The 19,790-nt window shown below is 39.7% G+C and overlaps 1 protein-coding gene and 1 pseudogene across 2 annotated transcripts in view; one reads left to right on the top strand and one right to left on the bottom strand.

Moving 5' to 3' along the window:
• The window catches only part of eea1 (early endosome antigen 1), a 32,381-nt gene extending 15,694 nt beyond the window's left edge, over positions 1-16,687 (bottom strand). The window contains exons 1-12 of one of the 2 annotated variants that reach the window (XM_046865126.1): positions 16,550-16,687; positions 14,461-14,535; positions 14,004-14,116; positions 13,358-13,412; positions 12,760-12,825; positions 12,570-12,609; positions 12,331-12,435; positions 12,091-12,212; positions 10,932-11,087; positions 9,539-9,655; positions 286-624; positions 52-201 (exon numbers count right to left, since the gene is read on the bottom strand). In XM_046865126.1, the coding sequence (XP_046721082.1) occupies positions 52-201; positions 286-624; positions 9,539-9,655; positions 10,932-11,087; positions 12,091-12,212; positions 12,331-12,435; positions 12,570-12,609; positions 12,760-12,825; positions 13,358-13,412; positions 14,004-14,116; positions 14,461-14,535; positions 16,550-16,573 (1,362 nt within the window). In that variant the 5' untranslated portion in view covers positions 16,574-16,687. Of the gene's footprint in view, positions 1-51; positions 202-285; positions 625-9,538; positions 9,656-10,931; positions 11,088-12,090; positions 12,213-12,330; positions 12,436-12,569; positions 12,610-12,759; positions 12,826-13,357; positions 13,413-14,003; positions 14,117-14,460; positions 14,536-16,549 lie in introns of those variants that run through there. The other variant, XM_046865128.1, reaches the window with a different exon arrangement.
• On the top strand, positions 4,865-6,810 carry LOC124396124 (annotated as a pseudogene).
• Positions 16,688-19,790: the final 3,103 nt, after the last annotated feature.

Genomic DNA, 19,790 nt, shown 5'->3' with positions numbered 1-19,790 from the left:
TGAACCTACTTCTACTTTCTTCCACTAATTTCCTTCTTGTAGCTTGCTTACCTGTTCTTCAAAACGGGAAACTTTAAGCTGGAAGTCAGCAACCTGTTGCTCACGGTCTTTCAGCTTCTCTCCTGCAAGCTGTCTCTGCTCCTTCAGCCGACCCTGCACCTCGCCCAGCTGCCGCTCCGTCTCCAGGAGCTTTCCGTGCAGCTGCATATATAAACGTATAAATTATATATATATATATATTCTCTTTCCAAATGAGTGCCTGGGTGCATTGTGCATGTATCTGACCTGGCTGATCTCGCTCTGCTGCTGCAAGCCCTGGGTTTCTCGCTCCTCCCGCTGCTGCTGGAGTTGTTTGCGCTCGGCTTTCAGATCCTGCTGGTTTTTCTCAAGCTCAGCCAGCTCCTTTCTGAGGCGCCCAACCTCTTCCACACGCTCAGTTAACTCAGCCTGGACCCGACTGAGAGAGGCCTCTCCTGCTGATGTGCGTACTTGGCTCTCCTGCAGCTCCAACTCTCTTTGATGAAGGTTGACCTGTAGATTCTTCTTAGACACCTGCTCCTGGCCCAGGCGCTCCTCCAGCTCTTGGTTCTCCTTCTCCTTCCGCGACAGCTTCGCTGACAGCATCTGGCAAATACATAGAAATGGAAGAACTAGTAGAGTAGACAGGCCAGTATCATAGTGCCAGCATTGAATAACATGTATCAGGGTTTTGAAGAAAAATAAATCTGCAAAGAAAAAAATTTACTATTTAAGGGGAAAAGAGTCTCCTAAAAAACAGTTTGGAAAAGAACCACATATGGTTGGGAAGTTCAGGTGTCCCAATGCTTTTGTCCATACACTATATGGACAAAAGCATTGGGACACCTGAGCTTCCCAACCATATGTGGTTCTTTTCCAAACTGTTTTTTTTTTAAAGCTGAAGGCAAACAATTGTCTTTTTGGATGCGATAGCATGAAATTTTCCCTTTACTTGAACTAGAGGACCCAAACCAGCTCCAGCATGACGGTACCCCTGTGCACAAAGCAAACTCCAAGAATATATGCTTTGCATGGGTTGGAGTAGGAGATCTAATGCTATAGAGCACTGACCTGAACCCTATTGAACACCTTTAGGATGAATTGGAACATTGACTGCACCCCGGGCCATCTCACCTACATCTGTGCCTGACTTTACTAACACCCTTGTGTCTGAATAAGCCTAAATTTCCACACGCACACTCCAACATCTAGTGGAACATCTTCCCGAAAGAGTGGAGGGAATTATAAAAGCGAATTGAGACTAAATGTGGAATAAATAAATAAGAACCATAATTATGACCAGGTGTCCAGAAACTTTTGGCAAAAATATCTGCTCTTTTGTTAATCATGCTGGAACCAGTGTAAGACTTTTGCTTGATCCTGACCAAAAGGTCGGCCCCCTCCCGAGAACACAGCATGGATGCCCGAGAGGGGTGTGGGCCAGGATGTGGGCCCTAACACGTTTTCCTCCAGGACTCACGGCAGGGGACTAACGACCCGCAACCCCCTTTCGAGAACCAGAACATTTCCTGGAATACAGTAGGCTCCCCGGAGAGCTACCCTTGGTCTTGACCACCACATCTCCATACAAATGGTGGATCTGCAGACAAGTGTCTGACCCCTCTTCCCCTCCTTTTCCTGTTACATCCTCAACACAGAACATTCTACAGCACACCGGATGATTATGTGTAAGAAAGGTCATATCACATGTAAATAACGACAGAAAATGTTCATGTTTCATTTCTTTACAAAGGTTTATCGCGACTGGTACACAGGTCCCATTCCACAGCAATAGAACAAATAATAAAAAGGTTTTAATAAAGTTAAAGAAAACATAACTCTATACAAGGCGTGCCCACTACAGATGTATACAGGCGAGGTGCCTCCCACAGGTCTGTAAGAACCAATCAATGCAAACTTCCATGACTAAATAATGTTTACATAATGCTTACTCTATCTGGGTATTTAAGGAGAACTGACCAACAATTCAGGGAATCTGTAAACAGATATCCCGCACGATTACTGTGTGTAGTCTCGTACCAGGTATGAAAGGTTTATATTTCCTGTTTAAATGTAAATACTATTGGTTTGTATTTATGTTATATTTTAATTGAACTATAAATTGGCTTTGAATTGTGATTTTCTTACCTGGTTAATAAATTGTTATGTTTGATTTTATTCTGTGTTGCTCGGTAAATGTTGACACTGCAAGTAATAACGTTGCATCCGCAGTTACCGTAAGGACTGGAAATCAGGCTAGGATCGGCCTAAATCCCAGTTAGATAGTAAATATCAACTGAGGATTTTAGAGATACGACTAGCACTTGGCGTTAGTTTAAGTGTACTTAGAAGCGTGGAGGCTAACAATATGTATTTCCGTTTAGAGTAACATTTCTAATCACTCTAAATAGGGTCAGCCTCAACCTCTGATTATTTCAATATTATTCTATTCATTATCTGTGGTTAGAAATAATTATTGTAATAATTAAGTGTCACCTCTAAGGGGACTAAATAAAGTATGTTTAAAGTTGAGCTTGCAGAGAGCGGCCGCAAGCATATAGTCCAACCTCTGGCAGCGACCAATACTGATTCGCTTATGACCGTTGACCAGTATGTTAATTATAGGGCCCATACTAGGATCTTGTGCGACTGTGTGAACCGAATGAACGAGTGTAATGCCAGAGCTTAATCAGAATAACTAGACAAACATCCATCAAAATTATACTATTAGTAAAATAACAACCTATGCAAATATTTATTGTTTTATCTAAATGGAGTCAGATAAAGGTCAATAACAAAAATGAAATAATACATTAATCCAAATCTTATTATCTAATGTGAAAGGAAAGATTAGAACGCGAGAATCCTTCGCCACGCCTCTGAAACCGTCGTTGGACCAGTGGGTGGTTCCCGCCTTACAAAGTTGGTGACCCCGACGTGATCTCTCTACCTGCACAGGCGAGTGACATCTTTCCGACGCGACTACTCAGTTTGGATTCCCACAGAAGATATGAGGTTTGATCTTCTCCTTCTCTGCCTACAGCTGCTATGGTAAGTTCGTTCCTTTTTGCCTATTAGAAGTGTTGAGGGAAAGTTTTGCACACCCAATATAGACACATAAATTAGAACGGGCCGGTATGCCCATTGTTAGAACGGAGACCGTAGAAATCCGGTGGGGCATAAGAATTTAGAGGAAACATGGATTCTCAGGGACATTATAGAAGCAGTATAGAGGAGGAACTCATAGAAACAGCCGTTAAAGCTAAAAACACCCTTGTTCTGTTAAAAGAATAGGGACTAAATCTCACATAGAGCAATAATTAAAACGTATCCTGGTATTTTGCCACGGGCCATAAACTGGAAACAAAATCAAAATATAAACTCAGAGATGGGAAATACATCATTCAGAGGCCCTCCAGAAACCAGTGATTAAATTATACCATGATTATGCACATGTATCAGCTCCCAAAACACAACAGCTGATACAGAAAAACTTCTGGTGGCCAAATATGGCATCAGACATTGAGAGATGGTGCGACACATGTCTCATATGTGCCACCATCAACCAGGGTAGAACTGGACGTACAAACTTGTGTCGCCCAGAACCACCCAAAGGACCATGGGAATTCTTACAGCTAGATTTTATTGGTCCATTACCCACTGCCAAGGGGGGATATCGCTATTGTCTCATCATAATTGATAAATTCTCTAAATGGGTAGACGCAATTCCAACTCGCGACAACAGCGCACGCACCGTGGCACGAGTAATGGCAAATCAAATCCTGCCAATCTGGGGAACACCAACTCAGATCGAGTCTGACCAAGGAACACACTTCACAGGTCAGATAATGAAACACATATGTGAAATGCTACATATCAAACAAAGATTTCACGTTCCATACAGGCCGCAAAGCTCAGGTATGGTGGAACGGGCAAATCGTTCGATAAAAGAAAGCATCTCCAAACAAATAATGCAACATCAAAACAGGTGGACTGATGCACTGCCAACAGTTCTGACAGTCTTGCGAGCAACCCCATCCAAAGCCACAGGCATCAGCCCATTTGAACTCATGACAGGCAGAGTCATGAAACTACCCATAGACCCAGAAATCACCCCAGCAGATCTGGGACCCCTTGTGCTTGCAAAACAACAGACTGTACTAACACAATTACAACAAAGACTGGCAGTGTTACAAACACAAACCACCTTAAAACAGCAACAGTCTGACCTAATGAATGATGCACAATTTAACCCAACTTCTGAGATCAAATTTACCGAGGGTGACATGATCATGATTCGGGTGTTTATAAAACAGGGTCCATTCACACCCAGATGGCATGGACCACATGAGATAAAAGCTTTATGCAATAGCTGTGTGGCCATAAGTGTCAAGGGGAAGTTGAAATGGTACCACATGTCCCAGTGCAAAATCTTCAAAGGTTCTGCTAATCAATAATTATTAAAGTTTCTCTCTGTTTCATCTCCTAGGTTGACTGCAGCAATTCCATGGAGACCGGACGAGAGGAAAGTTTCTGGACCCACTTGCATCAAGCTGGGTCAAAGGGTTTCACTCACACACACACTGGAATGTGGGAGATGGGTATGGAAATACACTAAGAGGTCATCCACATTTTTCAGTACACTTTCAACCAGAGAACTAGTCACGTGGCCTCCCGGAGTAGTACGGAACCAAATTGCAACTAAAATTTGCTGTAAAGTAGGCTCCGACCATCTCCCTATAGTAAACATTTCAGGTGACACACCGGCACGCACATCTTTTCACAACATAACGGCCTGGTATCAACTTAAAGCAGAACCAGGAGCAAAAATTGGGAGTATCGCACTCTCTATGAAAAAATCAACAATGGATTAGATCCTAAAATCTGTTATTTAACCAAAAATTTAGAACCCGCAATATATAGGTGTACACACACTGAAACAATCAACACTACGCATATGAGTTATACCGAATATAAATTTGATATAACTTCATATGTACCTCATAACAATCAACCTGAAGCCTTTGTCTGGACTAGCCGGAGAGAAGGCATGTATTGCGTGGGAAAATGTGTCAATGACCCAGATAATTACACCGGGCCACAGAATTGCTCATGGATAATGAAACATTGTTTTAATTTAACCACTTGTGGATATAGCAAACCAAAGGAATGTCCAAAACTATATCCTATTCCTCCTGGTGGACTGATTAAAGGGAATATTAACAAGACATTATTTCATGATGTGAATCTAGTGATGACACATGTATCATACAATATTTCCAACATCCTATCTGCTTATATCAATCACTGTGATTACAATGATAAGACCTATGCATGGCTACAGTCACGAATCGATGATTTAATTTATGACTACAAAAACAGACTTGCCGTGCAAATCTCACCTGCACGCTCAAAACGAGACCTGCTCGGAAACATAGCAGGTCTCTTGGCTCAGTTAATTCCATTGCTAACAACTACAAAATTACCAAACAATCACAATTCTCAACATGGTTTGCGAACCAGGTGGCCACTGGTTTTCAACATATCACAAATAGCAATGAAAATATCATAAAAGCGGTTCGATCCGAAGCGCAGGCGCTTCTTGCGATCAGCCACACATTATTCAATCAAACCCGTACCATTGAGCGTGACTTAGCCTGTAGGACATATGCACAAGATCTATTCACTGCTGCTAGACAAGAAATCCTAGATCTTCGCCTGTACAAAACGCCTAGACATGTTTTGAATGACCTCATAGACATCTTAGATCTACATAGGTGGTATGAATCAGGAAAAATGAAAATGTAAGATATTCTGAGTTACTATCCACCATAATGATGTTTACAGGAAATGAATGTAATGGATGTATTGGATTTTTCGTCAGTTTTCCTTTGATACACCCAGATCAGGTTTTCCAAATTCCACTACCATACGCTCGATTGGCGTGGTAGTGAAGGATCAGGTAATTAAATGGGATCACCTCACTGGATACATGACACAAAAGGGTACTGAGACCTTGTTTACCAGTCGCACATGTTGCCATGAAACACACAATTATGTTATCTGTACATGTAACACTTTGCAACCTTTCTCTCCCAACAACACCAAACTTATTAATGTTCAGTCACTGCATGGTTATTCTGATGTTGTCCAGGTGTCTCACACACAGTGGTGCGTTGTCAGTGAAATGAATTCCTTTACCTACGGAGGACTGACCTGCTCTGCTAATCACTCATTCTGTTTGGAAGTGACAGAGGACTTTCAATGGGCCAAGTCAACATTTTAGGAAGATGCCACTGGACACAGAGACCTCACCATGGTGGGATGACACTTTCTATGAGCAAGGCACCCAAGCTGTGGTTGACGCGATGGACCTGACACAAAGACTGATCCTGCAAACTGAATACCACCTAAACCAAGCACAGGTTGAAACCAACCTGGCACGAAGACGGCACAACTTTTATCCAGTTCATCCACTCGGTCAGCACAGTACACCTACACCTGGTGGGACTGGATGTTCCGGGGATGTGCCATTGGCAGTGCCCTGATCTTCACCTTCACCATGCTCCAGTGCTGTTACTTCAGACACCTCATACGATCTACACAAGAATCCACACACGCTGCCCTTGCCCTCAGCCCACTGCAGATACCCGTGTTCCAAAGACTCTAAAAAATAAATAAATAAATAAATAAATTGCTTTGTCTGACCCCGCAGGTAACCTATTTAAATTCGCCCACGGGGCCAAGTGGGGAAACCTGTAAGACTTTTGCTTGATCCTGACCAAAAGGTCGGCCCCCCGAGAACACAGCATGGATGCCCGAGAGGTGTGGGCCAGGATGTGGGCCCTAACACGTTTTCCTCCAGGACTCACGGCAGGGGACTAACGACCCCGCAACCCCCCTTTCGAGAACCAGAACATTTCCTGGAATACAGTAGGCTCCCCGGAGAGCTACCCTTGGTCTTGACCACCACATCTCCATACAAATGGTGGATCTGCAGACAAGTGTCTGACCCCTCTTCCCCTCCTTTTCCTGTTACATCCTCAACACAGAACATTCTACAGCACACCGGATGATTATGTGTAAGAAAGGTCATATCACATGTAAATAACGACAGAAAATGTTCATGTTTCATTTCTTTACAAAGGTTTATCGCGACTGGTACACAGGTCCCATTCCCACAGCAATAGAACAAATAATAAAAAAAGGTTTTAATAAAGTTAAAGAAAACATAACTCTATACAAGGCGTGCCCACTACAGATGTATACAGGCGAGGTGCCTCCCACAGGTCTGTAAGAACCAATCAATGCAAACTTCCATGACTAAATAATGTTTACATAATGCTTACTCTATCTGGGTATTTAAGGAGAACTGACCAACAATTCAGGGAATCTGTAAACAGATATCCCGCACGATTACTGTGTGTAGTCTCGTACCAGGTATGAAAGGTTTTATATTTCCTGTTTAAATGTAAATACTATTGGTTTGTATTTATGTTATATTTTAATTGAACTATAAATTGGCTTTGAATTGTGATTTTCTTACCTGGTTAATAAATTGTTATGTTTGATTTTATTCTGTGTTGCTCGGTAAATGTTGACACTGCAAGTAATAACGTTGCATCCGCAGTTACCGTAAGGACTGGAAATCAGGCTAGGATCGGCCTAAATCCCAGTTAGATAGTAAATATCAACTGAGGATTTTAGAGATACGACTAGCACTTGGCGTTAGTTTAAGTGTACTTAGAAGCGTGGAGGCTAACAATATGTATTTCCGTTTAGAGTAACATTTCTAATCACTCTAAATAGGGTCAGCCTCAACCTCTGATTATTTCAATATTATTCTATTCATTATCTGTGGTTAGAAATAATTATTGTAATAATTAAGTGTCACCTCTAAGGGGACTAAATAAAGTATGTTTAAAGTTGAGCTTGCAGAGGCGGCGGCAAGCATATAGTCCAACCTCTGGCAGCGACCAATACTGATTCGCTTATGACCGTTGACCAGTATGTTAATTATAGGGCCCATACTAGGATCTTGTGCGACTGTGTGAACCGAATGAACGAGTGTAATGCCAGAGCTTAATCAGAATAACTAGACAAACATCCATCAAAATTATACTATTAGTAAATTAACAACCTATGCAAATATTTATTGTTTTATCTAAATGGAGTCAGATAAAGGTCAATAACAAAAATGAAATAATACATTAATCCAAATCTTATTATCTAATGTGAAAGGAAAGATTAGAACGCGCGAGAATCCTTCGCCACGCCTCTGGAAACCGTCGTTGGACCAGTGGGTGGTTCCCCGCCTTACACCAGCAAACGTGATCTTAAACGTGAACCTAAAATAAAGGTTGACAAGCACAAAATCCCGCTGATCTCTTTAAATGTCACCTTCTCAGTGCTGGCATGAAGTAACATTTAGAAGTCGACAGTTTTACAATGCCTGAGATAGCACAAGGAGCACCAGCAGACAGTATGCTAAATTCTGCTCCGAGACAACTATTAAGTCCGCTTTGATAACGACTGTGCTGCTAAAAGGGTGTGGTGACGGAGCCAATGCCTGTCATGAACTGAGATGTTTCCATACACCAGAGACAGCTGCAGTTGTTTATTTTTTTACGAGCATATTTTCCTGGGGTTTAATCTTTCTCATCCTTTGTACCAGTAATGCCTCATATTCTTTTATTTTAAATCTTCCCACAGACCTCATCCATTTAATCCATTTGTTGTAGAAATGAAATGATATAAAAGATTGGTGTACTGACACAATCACTACAGTGATACAAGAATTATCGATCATTTATGGACAATTTGTTAGATTTCTTCACATCTCACCAACTACTCTCTTTTAGTTTTGCCTGAAATCTTTTGATGCTTTGAATTATTTATCGGTTCCTCCATTTCAGCCTCAGCGGTGCATTTAGCCTGTTTACCAGGATGACCTGGCTTCAAATCCCTGACATTGCAGACTGGTTTCCAGTCAGCTTCTTCGGAGAAGCCGTCTGAATTTTCCCAGAGACTTAACATCACAACACTCGACATTCTAATCCCACCTGACAACAGCCGCAAAGGCAGCTGAGGGCCATTACACGAGTCTATACATCACCCCAATGGACAGTAGTGGCACGGCACACATCACCCCCTGCTGGTTTAATTATAGAGGCTTCAAAGCGCGTCAGCACACTCTGACGTACAATAAAAATGCACCATGCTGACAACCTTACACTGTCGTCCCAGGCTGGATGTGTAGTGTCAGCAGTGAATACAGCCTTCGTGTAAACCTGTGTGTTTCCCAATAGGGATCTGATGGAAATATGCATTGTGAAGACCATCAAGGCTGGAGGATCTCGTCACAGCTTTTTTTTAAAGCGTGTGGGATTTGAGGGGTCATAAATCAGGTCATTAATGGATAGTGGTAGATTTGCTGATGGCATACTCTTCTGTGTTGCCAAAGGTAGCAAAAACTGATGACATGACGAGTCTATTCGTGTACCTCACGCGTGTTATGTACCTGGCTCTGTTGCTGGAGGTTGTCTAGGTTGCTCTGTAGTTGGTGAATCTGCTGCGTGTACACAGCAGCTTCCTGGGGACCCTTTTCCAGTTCTGCCTTCAGCTTGGAGATAGTAGACTGTGAACAAAAGGTAAGCATTAACATTTACAATGTGAAGTGAAACTGCTCTTGACCATGCAGAACCCCACCAGAAGCTGACAATCATGCAGGACCAAAATAAATGAAGGTACAGTGGTTACAATGATGAAGCTTTTTACAGATATAACGGAAAATAAAGTGCATAAAATAAAAAGGTCAAAATGCAGATGAAAGCACAATGTTACCTCCAGCTTATGTGTCTTCAAGACAAGGGCAAAGCAAGGTAGAATAGGAACGAGGGGAAAGACAGAGACAGACAAGCACAACACCCAGGTAAGTGAGAAACCAAAGACACGGCACAAATACGTTTCTCTGTGAACAGCCGTATAAAGCTTTCTCAAATGCTTACCAATGTACAATAAAGAAATAAATTATTTCTTATAAATTTTACACGTTTAGAATCATATTTTAGGGAAGGAGTAACTCAGTGGTTAACACATTGGACTTCTAATTGGAAGGTCATAAGTTGAAACTCCAGCTAAACCAATATGCCACTGCTGGACCCTTGTGGAAGGCCCTTAAGCCTCAACTGCTCAGTTGCCAATGAAACAATTCTAAGTCATTCTGGGGAAAAAAAGCATCTGCCAAATGGCATAAATATAAATGTAACTTTAAGGCGTTATATTTGATAGAACAATATTCCAAGTAGGGCAAAATATACTAATTATTTTATATTATATATAATTATATATAATATAATAGTACTTATAAAATAAAACAATAATACCCAAAACTAAGTGCACTTAATATTATAGGTTTTATTTCTAAATATATCTTTTCTTGAATGCAACCGAAATTTCTTGTTCTGTTTTAACTGAACACAAATGTTTTGCTGTAAATAACCATTTAAAAATTTGTTTTGGGAAGCTGCAGCTTTGCGGCTATTATGTATTCAGGAATCATTAAGAAACTTCATGCCTATGACACGATGAACAATCTCAAAGCGTAATATATTTATATTATTAGTGAACACACTGACAATGTTTTTGATTGTTGCATAGGCTCAACGCCAAAAGCGATAATCATAAATATTAGGCACATTTCAGCCAATAGAGTGCAGACCATAAACTAGTCTCCTTAAGCCAAACTAGTCTCCTTAACCCAACTAATGTACATCAGTGCGTGGATGAAGGAACTAAAGCCTTTGCAAAGTTTACAAATATATCCGTACTTAGAGGAAAATAGTACAGATAGTGATTAAATCCCCCCGCCATCAATTTCAACCTCTTGGTTATTGAATGTGCAGGAGTCTTACCTCTGAGGTAGTGAAATTCCTCTGCAGCTGTTCATACTCATTCTTGAGCCGTGCAGACTCTTCCTCCCTTTCCCGAGTCATGCTGTCCATTAGTGTTTGTACCTGCACCAGCTCCCTCTTTAACACCTCCACATCCTCCACTCCTGGTCTCTGCAGCTAAAACCACAGGGAGGTAAACATAGTACAACCTAATGGATCAAAATAATAGCAATAAAATAATAATAAAACCTAAACATTGGATTTATTTTGTGTTAAAGTCTGCTTGAAATGCTTTGTGGCTTTTATAAGGGGCAAAAATTAGTGGACAGGAAGGCTTGGAACAAGAGTCCATACAAATAAAATAATAATAAAACTTAAACACTGCATTTATTTTGTGCAAAATAACATTAAACTTTCTGCCTTACTACTGCTTAGGCATGACATAAGCCTTGACTTTATGGTTAAGTTTGAAAAGATCCCAAATTTTGAAAGCTTTCTGCCGTTTTCTTTGGCCTGAATCTTCTCCTCGCCCTTCGCGGTTTTCTCCCTGTTCCTCCAATTTTCATTCTGCAACGTCTTCTGTGTTTACCTGTCCAAAGTGGTATCTATCTATCTATCTATCTATCTATCTATCTATCTATCTATCTATCTATCTATCTATCTAGGGCTAAAATGAATTCTCGAATAGCTTGAATAATTCGACTACAAAAAGCATAGTGTTTAGTGCTTAGTGTAAATGTGATTAACAGTGGAGAGAGTGTATGTACCCCTCCCTCCCTAAAGCATGGCCATTTTTGCACACCCTTGTTCTCCCAGCCATCGATGGCTGTGGGATTGTCAGGATTCAAACGTGCAATCTCCAGCTCACAGGAAATGCTTTGTGGCAGACCTTGTACCACTGGGTAGCAACGGCAGTGTTTTAATCATGAACTGCACAAGTGAACTGAATATGAGATTATTACACTTAAAATTATAATAAGAGAAAATTAGTATAGAAAATGATTAAATCAATCAAAACAATGTAAAACAATCAATCGAGATGCAGGGATTTCTTTAAGGTGCAGACTGACAGATTATTATCTATGTAATCGAAGGATATAGTAAATATAGGAAGATTTATAAAAAAGAAATAGATAACAGTGTGTGTATTAGGAGAGAATAAGTATGGAAGGGAAGTTACCAGTTCTGTCTGTAGTTTGTCATTTTCCTGCCTCTCTCTCTGCAGGTCTTGCTGCAGGCTGGTCAGTTTTTGCTCAGCCACCTCTCTCAGGCTCTTCTCCTCATCATAACGTGATTTAATGTCTAAAGTAAAACATGTGATATACATCAAAATCCCAATTCAATAAAGTAACCTTTTCAAACAACTTTCTTCGCGAAGAGGAGGAAAAAAAAAAAAAGGCAAACTCTCGTGTTCCCTTACCTACAATCTCAGTGGCCAGCTGGGCTGCCTTCTGTTCAAACAGGTCTTTCATCTGTTTGATGTTGAACTTTTCTGTCTCAGCCTCATGGAGTTTCATCTCCAGCTCTGAGATGTGAGACAAGAAAGCCATTTGAACTGGTAATTTCCATTTGGAAGCATCTCGTATATCTATGCATGCCGATATACATGCACCGAGCAACTGAGAGAAACGTTTGAAAAGTCTGAAAAGGTGACCTTACCTGATTCCTCTACACCTTCCTGGCCATCATTCTGAGGTCCCTGGGATAAAAAAATAAACTCATTAAAAATAAAAATAGAATATTATCCAGTTGTTGTGTACATCTGACTATTTAAAGCCGTTTAGATTGAGCATGGCATAATTAAAATGAGTAGCATTATAGAGCATACATAGGATTTTAAATAAATTACTTGCTTCAGTTGTCCTTGCACTTTGTCTAGTTCTTTTTTCAGTTCTCCAGAAAACCATCGTTCTTCCTGTAACAATCGTAAGAAGACTGATTTATGGCAAAGAAATGTGGTTAAATCAAACAATAGAGAACGCAAGAGACAGTAAATTGTAAATGTCACATCTACAAATACACTATATTGACAAATGTATTGGGACACTGGACTTTTCCAGTCATATGTGGTTCTTCTCCCCAACCGGTACCACAAAGTAGGAGGCACACAACTGAAAAGGACGTCTTGGAATACGGTAGGAACTTGGAGACCCATAAAAACATGGGTTGAAGTTGAAGACTAAGTTTCTTGCTGTAAAGCAACAGGATGAATTTGAATGCTGAATGCACCCCACTCCTCACTCTATATCAGCCTTTACTAATGCCCTTGTCACTGAATGAACTCCAAATCACTCACCAACATCTTTCCAGAAGAGTGGGGGTTATTATAACTGCAAATTTGGACTAAATGTGGAATGAAATGGTTTTTTTAAAAAAAAAAGAAAAAAAAGCACATACAACTCTTATGGTCAGGTGTCCACAAACTTTTGTCCATATAGTCTACGTACCTTCAGTGACGCTTGTAAATCCTGCACTTCTTGTCGCAAAAGTGCCAAGTCCTCCCTTAAATTGAATCAAAAGTAAAAAAGATAAATAAAAAAAATATATATTTTTAAGCCTAGTTACAATCTCAGTACCATATCACTATATAAGTCTGTTATTACTTAGTAATAAATGACCTATAGTTGGGTTCAGTTCATGGTTTGGTATGTAATGCATGTGATGTATTTTACTTGGAAATCACAGTATTTAAAATATAGTGTTTACCCTGTTACATAGATATTGTACAGCTTTTCTGTCATTAACAAAAACACAAGCTACACCTTAATAATTGTGTAGTATCAATAGAACTAATTTCTTGAATGATCAAATAATAGCACCTTTAAACAACTAACTAATATAAAAAAACTTGGTTGAACTTTCTAGCAATGCTCATTGCAAAAACTCCTTTAATTCTTAGCATACACAAAACAAAGCTATTAAGCATGTAGAGAAGAGCCTCCCAAACATATAATGCAATGTGGAATTTCCAAAATAAACCATTCTAAGAACCAGAGCAGGATCCAACAATAAAAAAGAAGACTAAACCAAACCATGAACAGCATTAAAAACTGTAAAACAAATGTAAGTACAAATAATGAGACAGGATCTGACCTCCCTGAGCTGAGATGAGACGGCTGCTCCTGGGGCTCATGGTAAACTTCATAATGATTGAAAAGCTCCTCTGCGGAGTTATGAGACTTCATACACTGTGGGCAAATGAAGCCCTGCACACACGCATATATAAAGAAAATAAAGCAACTCTTTGGACTTATATTTTACCTTAAGTACTTACAGGCCTAAAATGCAAATTACAATAAAAACTTGTAGAAGCTCATAGATGCCTTATTCATTGGCTTTTTGTTTTTTTAAAAAGTACAGGCTGTGTACCACCACCAGGACTGAAAGAAAGGCTCATTTCAAGGCAATTAAAATAGAATCAGGAGCCTAAATTAGGGTTTAATGATTATTAGGTCTATATATATATAAAGCAATTACAATCTGTATAACTGAATTAAAGTTATACAACAAAAGAATCATATACACTGAACGAGAACTTAATTCAACATACCTCTGAAGTCTCATTATTAATGTCAGCAGACGGCTGGTCAGACTCTGGTGTCTGAGACCCTCCCTTTCCAGGAGTCTGTTTGGTTCATTGACAGGTACAAACAGAGAGAAAGAAAGAGAGAGATTGGGAAAGAGAGGGAGAGAGAGAGGGCAGTTCAGGTTGAATAGCTGTAAATACTGTGTATCTTTGTTTCTGTGGTACAGTTGAACTGGGTCAGGTGATCAGCATGGCTTGGCCTGGCTGTTACATGTTACACAATTTCACAATTCCTATGCCTGGTCTCAAGCCGAGTTCCTGCAATACTCTAAATATGTTGCATTTAGAAATAAATCATTGCTATGTGGAGACAACCATTATCCAGATATTAATATCTAGTTGAAACAAGAAGCATTAAATCAGTGCAAAAGCACTTCTTCTCAAAGCCTGACTAATTGAAGGGAGGAAAAGGTTGCATGTGATAATGCTGTCATCTGGGCTCACTGAAAACACGCCCACAGCGCTAGAAAATGGTTAAAGATTACCACAACTAACCTTCAACCTTCATATAAATTCAAGCAATACTACACATGACACGTCGCTCACCTTGTAAATCTGGTTACAGGACCCTGTATTTCGATTCAAACAATGGAACTGATGGCCAGGGTTTTTAGGAGAAATAAAGCTTTTTACTTCCTTATTATAAACTGAGTTTATTATAAAGTTATCTAAATACTTCCTTCAACATTCCTATGAATCATAACAATACTAGTTAATACTCGACTATTAAACGTTTTCATCATCTAAAGGGCTCCTTTTATATATTCAACTAAAAGACAAGACAATAAACAAGATAATATTTAAAATCTAAAGGGACACAAACACAGCAGCTGTAATGTCTGTAACATTTCACATAACTTTGTCAAACAAGCTTTTGACTCGGTCGTGATCCATAATAATCATTAGGGCTTCTGCACGCACGCACGCGCACGCACACACACACACACACACACACACACACACGCACGCACGCACACACTTCTCTTCAGTGGCTATTAGCAGGTCATGTGATCTACCTCTGGATGGAGTTCTCCTCAATTTCAAAGATCCATAAAGTTACTGAGCAACTCAAGAACTATAAGGATGGATTATAGCCGTAGTTTGCATGAACTGTTAAGCGTCACTGAAGAGCACACCTCAACACCTCAAAAATGACCAAACTATAACGAATGGATATTCGGGGTCTCCTAGATGGGGATAAGTTCCCTGTAGAGTCTGGTTCCTCTTAAGGTTTTTTCCTCGTACCATCTCAGGGAGTTTCATCAAGTCTCATCACAGTCACCACTGACTCACCCATTAGGGATAAACTTATAGGTGCTAGCATATAAATTCATATTTTATAATCTATTTAGCTCTGATTTGGGGCAATGTTCATTGTTAAAAACGCTATACAAATATAACAGAATTGAACTGATCGACACATTCTTGATCGATCACATTCTTGGAAAATCAGCAGTGTGGCAAAACCCAATCTGTAACTGAATCATCACACACACACACACACACACACACACACACACACACACACACAGTTCATTTGGTTTCGATGTGAGTTGTGTAAACAGTCCAACTCTCTCAGACGCAGCCTCTAACAGAACGTGAATGAATCACGTGACCAATTCACAAGCACGTATAATAGTAGTAAAAACAACAATAATAATAATTTTAATAATAACAACAATAAAGGAATGAGGTCATTTCGAGCACGAGCCATAAGCGGGAGCATTTTGAAAGCTTTGTTAAATCGCGCGAGCTCTTTGCTAACCCCTAGTCCGTTACTGGGTTGAATTTGCTAAGCTAGTTCGCTAGCTATGCTTTTCTCCCATCATGACAAAACAAACCACGCTCACTTAAGGACGGATTGTTGGGCAATAACGTGTTTATAACTGCAATTATACTACACTATATAATAAATATGACTACAGAGTCAATATACAGACTTGCTCATACTCCAATGCAGGCCTGAAGCAGAACGCTGGCCGGCTAATCAGCTAGCTTTCCACAACGGAACCACTGAGTGAACCATAGTGAGGAGGCTCACCGCCTGTCTTACCATTTGTAATATTCGTCTAAGCATCGTGTGTTTTCTTCTTGTTTTCTTTCAGCTGCAAACCAGATGTTGTGACCTTCCGCAGATGGAAACTGTGTTTGATGTTGACACCTGCAGAGAACCAAGCGTCCAACCGGTACGTCACACAAGGCAGGGCTGCCAGGGTTGCCAGATTGCACACATAAAAAAACCAAACCAAACCATAAAAACATATATTGGTTTTTTGGTTTGGTTTTGTTTTTTGTGTGTGCAATCTGGCAACTATATATATATATATATATATATATATATATATATATATATATATATATATATATATATATATATATATATATATGTGTGTGTGTGTGTGTGTGTGTGTGTGTGTGTGTGTGTAAATAATATACACACATGCTGATTTGATTTCAACTACTTTTTGAGAGGCATCCATCCTTAGTTCAAGTGGTTTGTTGCCTGGATTGTGTGTCCTATAAGGGGTTGGTGTATCATGTATGTAAAACATATAGGATAGTATATTTAATGAATCATCATCATCATCATCAATAATAATAATAATAATAATAATAATAATAATAATACATTTTTGATACAGCAATCATTATGTGAATCCATTTTAAATATCACCATGATAAAAGTACTGTAATTGAAACAGGGTTTGTGATTCATTCCTTGTGTCCCCAGTAAGCTTGAATCTTTTTTTGCTGAAACAAGGACATGTCTTTTCCTGTCCAGCCACAGGCTGATAACCATTTAAGTCTCCAAGCCCCATGAAAATACTGCTGCAGCTGCCACCAGCAATCCTCGTGTCCCCAGCAGGAGCCACTGCCACACAGGAGTCTGAATGAATGTGAATCTGGGAAGTCAAATATCTATCTCAGTTTTAACTGATGTGGTGGCTTGCAGTCTCGGTGTATCTCTAATTACAATAAGGTCTTGGTGTAAGGGAGTCTTTTTCTGTGAGCAAGCAGTATGGATGTGTTGGGGGAAAAATATCTGTTTGAGATACAGGAATCGAGCAGATCTAGAAACGACATCCGACAACCAAAACATATGGAAAGCAATAACTTTGTTTAAGCAAATCAAAACTCAAACAGAAACCTTTGTAATTTTTCTGAACGAGAAAAATGTTAAGAAGGACTCAAGGTCTCACTATGTTGAGAAGGACACAGCAATCATATTTCCTCATCTTTGCTATTCCCTGTCTTACAATTTGTACCACTTCGAATTACATATAAAATCAAACTGAACCTAGAATTTAGTTATATCTTCATTGCAAAAACATATAATTCTACATATTTACTAAATAAATCCTGAGAAAACAATTTTTCTAAATATTCACAATATATTTCACACATTAAAAGAAATACAGTTGAGTAGGTGTTTGTGATTAGTGCGTTTTTTTTTTTAACTGCATCATCTGGCAACCCATGTAGGCGGTGTAGGTACAGTGGATGGGAAACAATTTGGTCACTGTGATTAGGATGCACATGTATGTACGTTCGACTAACTCAAAATAAGTTCTCTTTCGACATTATTTATATTGTTATATTACACTAGTCATTTAAAGGCACTCCTCACAGAAAGAATGTACACCCCAACAAGCTAGTGCCAACTACTGGTCTGGAGTTTCCTGCTGGTTGGGTCGGTTACCAAGCTTGTTTGGATCGGAAATGTCAAACTCAAGGCCCCGGGGCCACTTCCGTCCTGCAGATCCATTACCTCTATCCCACAAAGTAATATCATCTTTCTATTATAACTGACTCTTCACAGTTTCCACTCTTTATCCCCAAAACAATGCCCCATCATCTGAAACCTTGGCTGCCTTAAAACTTTGTTTAAAAGTACATTTCTGTGTAAGCAACTTTTCCCTAAGATGAACAAAAAGACAGTCAGGAGTTGTGTCACTGATGCACAGCTTCACTTTAACCTGAAAGTTCCCACAACACCGAACCAAACCTCAAATATTTATGAACGACAGCCAAGAAACTATGTCAAGAATCTTGCTCAGTGCATAAGAGCAGAATATACTGCTTTTACTTTGTTTTATTTTCTAAATTTATTCTGTATCCTTTCTGTCTTATTATTCATGAAATGTTGAGTGTTTGGCCCTCTACTTACACAAAGTATTTCATTTTGGTCCCCCTTTATGACCACATTTGACACCACTGGTTTAGAGCATCTTTAAAAGCTGATAGCTGGTAATTCTGCAGCTTCTTTATTGCTTGTATAAACTGATTAAAATGTTATTCGTATTCAAAGAAAACATAAAAATGAATCCACTTACAAACACAAACATTATGTCCGACATTAGAAATCTGCAGCTGCTGAGCTATGTCACAGCAAGACAGATCTAGTTTGCTCCACATTATTCACATAATGCCAATGGGAAGCACTTATGGCATTACAGTACAATTAATTGTTCAACGCTTAAAAAAAAAAAAAAAAAAAAATGGATAGATCTTACATCATAGAAGACCATCCATTATAAAAATAACCTTTATAAGCTACTTTTCCTCATGTTGAAATAAAGAAGCCATTTCTCATTTGTCTACTAGTTTTAATACTTAATACTAAGTACTCCAAAACAAGTTTAAAAAAAAAAATTAGGAAAAAAAACAAAGAATTGTGTGACTCCTAGAGATATCCTGAGGGTTAACATGTGTGAAAACAGTGTGACAGCAGTTAAGTGTGCAGCAGGAACAACAGACTGGTTCAAGATGGAGGTTGGACTGCATCAAGGATCGGTTTTGAGCCCTTTCCTGTTTGCAGTGGTGATGGACAGGTTGACAGACGAGATCAGACCGGAGTCTCCGTGGACTATGATGTTTGCGGATGATATTGTTATTTGTGGGGAGAGTAGGGAGCAGGTGGAGAAGAGTCTGGAGAGGTGGAGGTATGTGCTGGAGAGAAGAGGAATGAAAGTCAGTAAGACGGAGTACATGTGTGAGAGGGCAGTGGAGTGGTGCGGTTGCAGGGAGAAAAGGTGGAGAAGGTGGAGGAGTTCAGGTACCTGCGGTCAACAGTGCAAAGTAATGGAGAGTGTGTTAGAGAAGTAAAGAAAAGAGTGCAGGCAGGGTGAAGTGGGGGAAGAAGAGTGACAGGAGTGATTTGTGATAGTAGGGTATCTGCAAGAGTAAAAGGGAAAGTTTGAAGGACTGTGGTGAGACCTGCGATGTTGTATGTATTAGAGACAGTGGCATTGAGTAAAAGACAGGAGGTGGAGCTGGAGGTAGCAGAGCTGAAG

Source organism: Silurus meridionalis, chromosome 13 (assembly GCF_014805685.1).
Source record: "Silurus meridionalis isolate SWU-2019-XX chromosome 13, ASM1480568v1, whole genome shotgun sequence".
NCBI lineage: Eukaryota > Metazoa > Chordata > Actinopteri > Siluriformes > Siluridae > Silurus > Silurus meridionalis.
This window is presented reverse-complemented; position numbering and strand designations above follow the sequence as displayed.